Consider the following 11,017-nt stretch of genomic DNA (forward strand, 5'->3'; position numbering starts at 1 on the left):
AATGGTTTCAGATTTCGCCTTTTATATACTCTGTCACGTGATTGAGAGCTGGCTTGTGATTGGACGAGCCAGGAGGAAATGGATTTCAAATCTCGAATCGTGAGAAGTAGCTTCTGCTTTTGATGTAGCGGGTGTTAGCTGCTACTAACTCGTCCAGCTAAAACAGGTGTAAATAATTTTCCTTTCTCCCTTCTGTTTATCTCAAACGAAATGTAACTTCCATAAACAAAATTTCTTTCCAGGATCTATCCGTCTGTGAAACACGGGGCTGTCCCATCTGACTATAATGTGGTTATTTTCAAGTCCAATTCTTGTTTAGTCGTCTACTTAAATTATTTTCTTCTTAAATAATCGAATATTTGGCCAGTCTCAATCATTCGTGCCAATTATCACATTCTTATTTCACTGCACCCTTAACACGCATATTAACCTTTATCCTCGAGTGGCCTGTCGACTTTCATCAGTGTTACCAACTGAGATTTTCAAACCTGACGGATCGGAATTTTAAATAATATTTAAAAAAAAACTATTCGATATTAACTTGAAAATGTCATAAAGACACAATATTTCGTGTTTTTTTACATATTGTGTTTTATTTTAACGTTATTTAAATTATTTGTCACTTTAATATGATTTGTATTTAGTTTTGATGTTAAAACAACAGACAAGGGATGTAATTCATGAACAGTTTTGTATCTTAATAATTCAAAAACGTAAAGTTTATTAAAATTCTAGCAGGCAGTCAGGTTTTGCCCGGTCGTAAAATATGCTTAAATATGATATTTTAAATCATGTAGATTTCATATTTATTGTTATAGAATTGGTTCTCTACCGATTATATATTATATTCCTCCAAACTAACAGTAGTGATTTCAAAAGTATATATGAACGAAACACCCCATTTTGTACAAAAATCCATAACTGAATCCAGTTCAACTTCTAGATAAAGCGCATATTTAAACATATCCAAGGGCAACAAGCAATACTGGTACAGAGAGTGGTGTCATCAGTATAAATGTCAATTTTCTGAATAATATTATCCGGAATATATGTAGAGAAAAGAGCCCAGTAGAACACCGGCAATGACAGGAAAAGAAAATAAAGATACTCCATCACGAGTTACCTGCTATTCTGATGAGAAAGAAAATACCTAACCATGACAAGAACTTTACCGCCAATACCATAACCTCGACGTTTATGTAGAAGATCAGAATAGTAGACTTTGTCGAACGCTTTCAAAATGTCAAGTGTAATGGTCCTACCCTCTCTTGAATTATCAATGATGCGACGAATCCGCTCAGTTACAACAGTTAATATATATATATATATATATATATATATATATATATATATATATATATATATATACATATATAATTAATCTAGTGTTTCCTTTTCAGATTAAATATGTTTTTAACTCATTTCAAAGTATTTTTAACATATTTTATTAACTGTTTGCTCATATATATATATATATATATATATATATATATATATATATATAGTCAAAAGTAGGATGCAACAATGTGGTGATCAAAATAAAACTTTCATACAATTAAATAAAGCAACTGTTCGCCATTCTCGCGCTTTTAAATAAATCAAAGTAAATCCAAAACTATATAAGAAAAAATAATTATAAGATGTAAAAACCATATGAATATATATACATATATATATACATATATATATATATATATATATATATATATATATATATAAATAAAACTTAAGTGTCTCCGTTAATATATATATATATATATATATATATATATAAGAAGTATAAAATGTAAAAACAATATATATATATATATATATAACTTAGGTGGCATCCGTTAGAATCGAAAACAAAACGTATAACTCTCCAGCCTTGGTTGAGCTATCGTCAGATGGATAAAAAATAGTTGAAAAATTAACCGATTTTAACGTATAAATGTGTATATTTTCCCATGCGTGCAAATAATATGTTCAGTAGACCTACGCCTGCCAAGTTCCAATTGTTTCTACTTTGACCCCTTAGCAGCTATTTTTACCGGCTAAAAAAAAATATAAAAAAACAGCCTACAAAAAATGCAATCATTTGACTTGCCTCGCGCCGCTCTGTAACCTGGCGTCTCGGTGGAGATGCACTTGGAAAAAATGAAGATAGGCAGACACACAGACATAGTGAGTTTTAGACAATAGGTTTGTAAAATTAGGTTTTATAGATTTGGGTTATCTTGAGGATAATTTAAAATATTGAAATATACAACTATTACTGTTCTGCAAGCGTCATGTATGAAGGATAGCGTAAGAAATGGTATCGTGTGATGATTAGACAAGAAATGAAAACGGAAAGTACGTTATAAATTGAATTCTGAAATTGCCACATTTTGTAGGTAACAAAAAAAAAAAAAAAAAAAAACGCTAGCCACAAGTTCCAAATTATGCTAGCTAGATTCCCCCCCCCCCCAAAAAAAAAATTCCAGGTCTAGCGAGAAAACCGCTAAATTGGCAACACTTGCCTTGCTGAACGGTGACTCAATAATACATGACGAAAAATAGAAAAAAGTTTGGATCATTTCAAGAATAGATTTTTTGGGGGTTGTGGTTTCACAATGTTTCTGACGAAAACAACTTAAGAATTATAGAAGAGAGGTGGATGGTATTTTTACTGCCATTTTAGCTTTTGCTTCGTTTCTTCATTAGAGAGCATTTATCCTATTAGCAAAAAAAAAAAAGAAAAAAAAACAGCGAACAGTTTTAGAAACGCTCACTTATAGGCTGCTTTTTTTTTATCGAATGTGAGGTAGACCACTTGACGGCGAGGAATGTAAACGCGGAAAAAAGTTCGACAATGCATGAGTGTGCGCTAATGAATGCTTCCGCGTGCTTTCATGGTGAAACACTTCAGATAAGCACACACAAGCAAGTATAAGCACATGCACACACACGCACATACATACACACATACACTAACACCCATATGTATACGCTTACACACATATCCATAATAAAACCATATAAGACTAAACGTAGTATGCATTGTGCGGTTTAAAAATACCAACCGCCAAAAAGGTAGCTTTTTATCTAGTTCTTGTGAATTTATAAGATGGCGAATTAATATATGATGAAAATAATAACCCCGAAATCCACGGGGAAAATACTTTTGTTTAAGACTAGCGGGGATGCCTTAGCCGGCCGTAAAATACGCTTAAATATATTTTAATTTGTTATTACAGCGCTAATTTTCTTTTGAATATTATATATATATATATATATATACTAGCAAAATTACCCGTCGTTGACTGGGTTCAAAAACAGCATACAGAAAATGGACTCTGATTTATTAAAGTGTGATAGGTTATGAAAAGGAAGGGTTGTAAAGAGATAGCTTCGAATTTGGGGGTATCAAAACCAAAGCAAAATATGATGAAAGTAAAAATAAAATAGATAAACCCCATAATTTATTATACCATACCTGTTCACACTGAAACACTTATCACATAAAAAACCTTGTTAAACTTTGTGACATATTTCCATTCTATGGAGGTCAGGCGCAAACGAACACCCCCATAATTTTATTATACCATATTTCTTCAAACTGAAACATAATTATTAAAGTATACTTACGCAGATAGATATAAAAAGTCTTTATTAAAGTGTGTGCCTATTTCCATTCTATGGAGACCAGGCGTGAACGCAGACCCCACAATTTTATTATACCATCGCTATTTAAGTTAAAACATATTATCAAAGTATTCTTATGTACATCTATATCAAAAACATTTGTAAACGTTTTTCTTTTTAATTTTTTATTTTTTTATTTCCATACTTTGTAGACCAGGGGCGAACGCAGACCCCACAATTTTAATGAACCACCGTTCTGCCAGATCAAACATACCTATTTCATTTTTTAAAATAGTCAACTATATAGGAGCCTATTCGTGACCAGACACGCACACACACACACACACACACACACACACACATTCAGCTTTATATATATATATATATATATATATATATATATATATATATATATATATATATATATATATATATATATATATATATGGATTTTCAACACACCCATTTTGGATTTTTCTTGTTCTGAATTTTATCGTCTTTCTCCTTGGGTTTTTATCATACCCTTTTTTTCTCCCATTTTCTCCGTTTCTTGCTTTCTTAATCTTATTGAATCCCTACGCCAGTATTGAATTATGATCACATATCGGTCAAGGGAGATAACTCAACATATTTTGAGTTGCCGTCTGTCTCTTCCATTTGTGTTTCTTTTTTCAGTTTTGGTTTTGAGTATCGTCCTGTACGGTCGAGAATTAAGTCTCTTCGTCTCTTCAAACAGTTTCGTGTGATATACTATTATTTGCTGACGTGGTGGCAGCGGTTTATTTATCCTCATTCGCTATTCCGAGGGAATAAAAAAAACAAACAAACAAAAAGGATTTTTTTTTCTAAGTAGGAGTATATTACCCACCAACTAATTGGCCGACCGCCTGAAGGGATTATCTTGACGAGACCGAACTATCGAAGTGTCTCTTATCCATATATACCAGTTATTCAAGTTTATCCCACTTAGTGTGTCTGCACACGCCCCCAAATCTTTATTTGATTTTACATAAGCAATAATGTGTTGCTATACACTCATGAGCATGTTTCGGTCAGCTAGTTACCAGTAATTAGAGATCTTTTAAAGCGATACAGCTTATACGAACGCAAAGTTTGCTATGAAAATTTTCAGGTCTTCCTCGTCACAGGGAGTTAATATCAGGAGGTTCTGTCAAATGTTGCTAGAAACGATCCATAATTTTGAATTAAAAATCAGTTTCATAAAAGGAAAACAAACAAAATCCACTAGAGTATACGATCGTTTCAGATGCGACGTTCATTTTATTTAAATTGACAATAAATATTGACAATTATTTGACAAACATTTCATTCTTTAATAACAAAGTTTCCTCATCGGCAAAAATAGAGGGAGGACAGTTAAAGACACCAAAATAAAACTAACAGTTATTCCTGGCGATATTAAAAAATAAAAATAAAATTAAAATAAAATAAAATAAAAACTAAATCATTAATTTTATGTTGATAAATAAATAAATTAAAATAGAGTAAAATAGAAAATTATTAATAAGATTAAAAAAAAGAAAATAATTATTTTTATATATTTTATATATATATATTTATATAAAACTGATTTTTAATTCAAAATTATGAAGCGTTTTACTCAATATATATATATATATATATATATATATATATATATATAATATATTTTAGTCATCGACATACAGTCCTGTTTCGTTGTTTCACAACTCATCAGTGCCGCTAGACTAACACCTATCCCAAGCCGAGGATCGAACCTAGAACCATCGTGATGACAGTTGGCAGTTCTACCCCCTGACTATGGAAGCGGTGGCCGTAATTAATCTGTCCGAATGTCTATTTAAATAAACATCCGTCCGCCACTCGTAAAGGGCTCAAACGTTTGTTTGTAATACTAGCGAATGTACCCCTCGTTGACTGGGTTCAAAAACAGCCTACAGAAAATGGACTCTGATTTATGAAAGTATAATAGGTTATGAAAAGGAAGTGTTGAAAATTTGCGTTGAATTTGGGGATATCAAAACCAAAGCAAAATATGATGAAAGTAAAAATAAATAGATAAACCCCATAATTCATTATACCATACCTGTTCACACTAAAATAGTTAACACAATATTATTTGGATCTATATAAAAAAAAAACCTTGTTAAACTTTGTGACAATTTCAAGAGTGAATGCTCCTACCGATACAAAATAGCCATCATCAAAAACCTCCTCAACCGAGCAAAACTGATCTCTTTTTACAAAAAAATACTACTCAACGAATTAAACAAAACATTAAACAAGTCCTTATCAACAACGGTTTCCCAAATTATATTGTTGATCAACACATAAACCCCATGCCGCAAAAGTTAAACAACACTCCCACTAACAGTAACACAACTAACACCATAACTTCAATACAGTCAACCTATTCTATCGCAATCAAGTGCACCCGTGCTTTAAGTTAGAAATAAAAAAACATCGTCTATAGATAATCTCCTCTGTAGACAAAAATAACATCAGATTCATCATTTACTATACAAAATTTAAAACAGAAAACCTAGTTATCAAAAACAATCCCTCTCTTCTGCTCAGACCACAACGTCATCTATCAGTTCAAATGCCTCTTGGGAGAATGTAACTCCTACAACAACAATACAACTAATAACTACGTAGGACATAATAGCACAACAATCTCACGCCGCCTCATATGCCATATTGTTGAATGTAGTGCCATCTTTCAACTTTTACATAAAAAACATCATTGCTCCACCTCAAATTTCATAGAAATTCTAGTTAACAACATCAAAATACTACACCACGAAACAAACGTAAAATAACTCAATAAGTTAAAACGTATTGAACTAAAAAATAATATTTTAAAAAGTGCATAATATATATGTAGAGCTATGATGAAGTAAATTATTCAAACATCAGAAGAAGAAAAAAAACGCAAATTAATCAACGTTTCAACGAAGTTGCGTCCTTTGATATGATATATGATTAAATGAACGGTTAAATACATCAAATGGGTCAAAGAAAGTAAAATTTGAGAAAACTATAGAATTTTTAAAATATGCCATTAACAAAGATGGCCTTCAGAATTTAAATCTTTTAGTCGCCCCCCCCCCTACTATATTGGTCAAACATATACACGCTTCAGTAAATCAAACAACCAAACATTATGGTAAGAATAACAACTAATAATCGTTTTGCAAGACACAAATCAACAATGCAGATGTGTGTGTGGGGGGGTCTGTGTGTGTGCAACATTGTGTTTGACTTCAGTTTATACATGATTTCAAAATACGGTCTCATTAATTACTTTTTTTATTACAGTTCTTAACAATTCCCCGGATAGTTCTAACACCATCAATGTCCAAAAGGTGATACACATTCAACAATCAACCAAAGATGGCACCAATCTTGGATTCCGTCTCTGCTATTGCGAAATCTCAGCACCTGGCTTCTTTATCAACAGCATGGAACCCGAATTTGCAGGTAAGCATCGTATATTAATACAGTATGACCCCGGGATACAGTAACCCTAGAATACGTTTTTTTTTGTTTTTTTTTTTCAGTTACGATGAGAAATACGATATTTTTCTGGCCTCTGGTTACAGTATTTACCCCGCCTTATCGTGCTATTTATAATGTTATTTGATTATATACATGTGTATTATAGTATTATATACCGTGCTGTATTTTGTTATTAGTTTTTAATGCCTATCCCGGGGTTCTACTATACTATACTAGTGTTATGTAAAGTATAGGCTCTAGTTGACTGAGTTTTTCTTTTTTTTTTTACTATAACGATCACCACTTATCAAAATCAATTGAATATAAGGATTAATGAGATGAGAATAAATGTCAACCGAAAAGATGAGGAACACTATGGGAATACTAGCATTAAACAATGGTATAGACTGTTACTTTTAATGTGATTCATGAGGAGAATTTTTTTCCTTTACCTCTGTAATGCCTCTATATAGGTGACACACACATACATACATATATAGTAGTAAGTTATGAAACTATATATGGCAATTAAGCTACGCAGAAAATATTCCACAAGAATTCGTAAGACTTATACCTCACGAGAATGAAACACGGAATATTCTGTGTAGCTTAATTGCCACGTATATTTTCATAACGTACTATCTAGCTCTACCTATGTATTGAGCACTGTTGAAGTAAAAACTGAAAAATTTACGCGTAAAATTTACCTTATATATATATATATATATATAAGGTAAATTTTATGCGTAAATACATATATATATATATATATATATATATATATATATATATATATATATATATATATATATATATATATATATATGATTACTTCATTTAATCACATAATATAATATATATGGCCTCGCTAGGTAACAGAGGAGACAACCGAAGCAGTAAAACTGACGCTAGCCTGCCAGGACACTATATATAAAAATGTAGGCAAATTTTGGCATATTTTATTGGTTTGAAAATATAGGTTCTTTTTTTACCAATTGTCATAAAATTTTAACCATAGAATAGTATTATAGTCTTTAAAAAGCCTGCAAATTGTCGTGTAGTTTTATCCCATAGAACCAAATATATGAGCATTTCAATATTTAATTTGATATATCCCTATATAGAATTACTACTTTTTTTTTTTTTTTTTTGCAGTAGGCTATGTGACATTTGCCCTTAAGATCGCACATTAAGGGGATCATCCATCATCCAGAGCCTATTTTTTGGTACTTTTTTACAGCCATAAAATGTTTCAAGTCATTTTCTTTTTCCTAGTTTTGCAAATGGATTAGAAAATACTTAATATTTTCTCCAAACCTCTAGTCTTGATGGAGAGGAGACTAAAACTTGCTGCTATGGTTTCAAATAATCTGAAATAACAACACGGGCAGACTTGTTTTCAAATATAGCTCATATGTTATATCTCTCCTATTTGGTTTTCGTGCATAAAGTAAATTTGACAGTGTATAAGTATTATTTGATACTGGAGATATTCATAAACGATAAACGAACCCTATTTTCAAAAGAAGAAATATATATGAACATTTTAGAAACCAGTTTCGAGTTATTTCCCCTGGGCGCCACCTGTTGGATCAAATACAATATTTCGCTTCAAAATTTATTTAAACTGTGGCAAATTACGTTTAATACATATTAGAAAGTGCCTTTATGAATAAATAGCTAGTAAAGTGCCTTTACGAGAAAAAAAAATACAACCCAATGGAAGGAATTCCGTTTTTTTCTTACACTGCTCACCGAATCATACCTCTGCTTAAAAATAATTTTTCTCCAGCTATGATGAACCAGAAAAAGCGTTACCTGTTGGATCAAATACAATATTTCCCTTCGGAAACTTTTTAAATTGCGACAAATTATGTTTTATACATATTAGAAAGTGGCTTTGCGAAAAAAAAAAAAAAGCATGCGAAAAGTGCCTTTACAAAAATAAAACTTAAAAAAAAAACAGTGAAAGAGGAATTTCATTTTTTCGCAAGTAACGCACACGTTTTAAAAGCTTATTTAGCAACGTTATGACGTAATAAGCACTCGTGGCCGTGTGGGCAAAATAGTGTGGGCTCATTTTTTTTCTTTTTTCGGCCACACGGGCACTCGTTGCTATTTTGATTTAAAGAAAAGTTGTTTTGGGTCATTTATGTTTTTGGGGGGGTCCAACGTACGACAAAGAGTGACTAATATCTGGAGAATAGCTTCTTCTCTTTGTATCCCTTCTGCCGAAATATCTGATGGAGACAGTGGCACGTACGTCTTCTCTTTTGGTGCGATTACATTTTCCTATTTTTATCCGTTCTTTTATTTTTGAAACTATAGTGGGAATCGACGTTGCGCACTATGAAAGTGATCACTATTCTTAGTATAGCAGGTGTGTTTCAAATAGAACTTCATGTCGACCCGAGCAACGCCGGGTATCAATGCTAGTGTTGTATAAAACGCCTGCAAACTTTTACCACTGACCTCTTTTTCTTCTGGCAATCGATTACGAACCCTATGACGTTCACTCACCGTGAAAACAAATTCAATAAACAGGACGAATCGTTCTCATTGTTTTTAAATGACCGATTAGAATTTCTTTTTAGAATTTTATTTTGAGTTTACTGGACATCGCTGTATTAAACATCGGTTTTCAAAACGGCATTTCGAATTTCCAATTGTTTTTGCTATGATGTCCAATTGTCATCCTTCATTTTCAGTTTTTTTCGGTATACAAGACCTTGATTATTGAACACTGTGTGGACTACTAAAGGAAGGTCCAGTGACTAGAAAATAGGGCAGCATAAAAAATCGTCACTGAAAACAGAGTGAACATGTGACTGACACAATAAACCACTTTGGACTGCTATGCTCGCAGATTGACTCATTCAAACTCCCTGCATCAACGAGAATCATTAGCAGCATTGTCTACAATAGATCTCAATATTTTTTGCAATGTATAATTTTTTTCTTTCTTTCTTTTATAGAGTGGTCAGGCTTTGAGATTGGAGACGAACTTGTGGCGGTCAATGATATCTCCGTGCATAATTGGCAGATGAACGCTGACCAACTCCTGAATGTCGTAGCCATACAGAGTCAACAGAGGACAGGCGTGAACATCCAAATCCAACGGCTTATGTTTAGTCCACAAAAATTAACCACCGACGGACCCTGCGTATTGCAATATGTTTACTGGTAAATTAAAGTTGCTTCTTAGAATTTTTTCTTGTAGTTAATATCAACTTAAAACACTCAAATATACCGCTTGCCACTATATCAAAACTCCTACTATCGTGTAAAACTATTATATTCAATGTTTGTGACGGAAATAGGTATAATTCTAAATAATTCAGCTGGTATTTACTTCATTCTCATCACAGAAAGATGTGACACAAGGTCAAACGGTGAGGTAAAGAGTCAAGCTAGCACCCTCAAAGAAGAAGCGAGCTTTGACAACAGTGTGTCGAATTTAACCCCGGGAGTTGTTAGTTAAAAGAGCAGAATAGTTAATTATTATTTAACTACATTGTATTTTATTTTATTGTAGAACTAGCTGTATTCATCTGACGTTGCCCGTGTGGAGATATATTGATGGTCAGAAATAATTCCTAGTATAATCACGTTTACAATTTTTGTCTCTAATTTTTTTTTTTCAAATTCCTTTTAGGTTAAGTAATAAAATAAAAACTCAGCGGTTTCTTTTCTCCGTTGCATTTCTTAAAAGCCGCTGTAAAACGGCAAATTGTTTTAACGAATCAAATCGTATTCTTTTCATTGACTTTTTTGAAATCTCAAAATATTTGTTTAGAGCACAATTGAACCATGATACTTGACGTTTGCATATTAAACTTTAATTCAAACTATTATATATAAAAAAATAGGTTCTCTACAGTGCAATGTAACTACAATGTATTGTGGACTA

General features: G+C 32.2%; 1 protein-coding gene across 2 annotated transcripts in view; it reads left to right on the forward strand.

The window, feature by feature from the left end:
• The window catches only part of LOC145242253 (uncharacterized), a 135,216-nt gene that overhangs the window by 5,276 nt on the left and 118,923 nt on the right, over positions 1-11,017 (forward strand). For both annotated transcript variants that reach the window (XM_080105263.1, XM_080105264.1), the window contains exons 2-3: positions 6,928-7,089; positions 10,083-10,290. In XM_080105263.1, the coding sequence (XP_079961389.1) occupies positions 6,928-7,089; positions 10,083-10,290 (370 nt within the window). The remainder of the gene's footprint in view (positions 1-6,927; positions 7,090-10,082; positions 10,291-11,017) is intronic.

Source organism: Euprymna scolopes, chromosome 21 (assembly GCF_053919585.1).
Source record: "Euprymna scolopes isolate OS-2025 chromosome 21, ASM5391958v1, whole genome shotgun sequence".
In the NCBI taxonomy this organism is placed as follows: Eukaryota; Metazoa; Mollusca; class Cephalopoda; order Sepiida; family Sepiolidae; genus Euprymna; species Euprymna scolopes.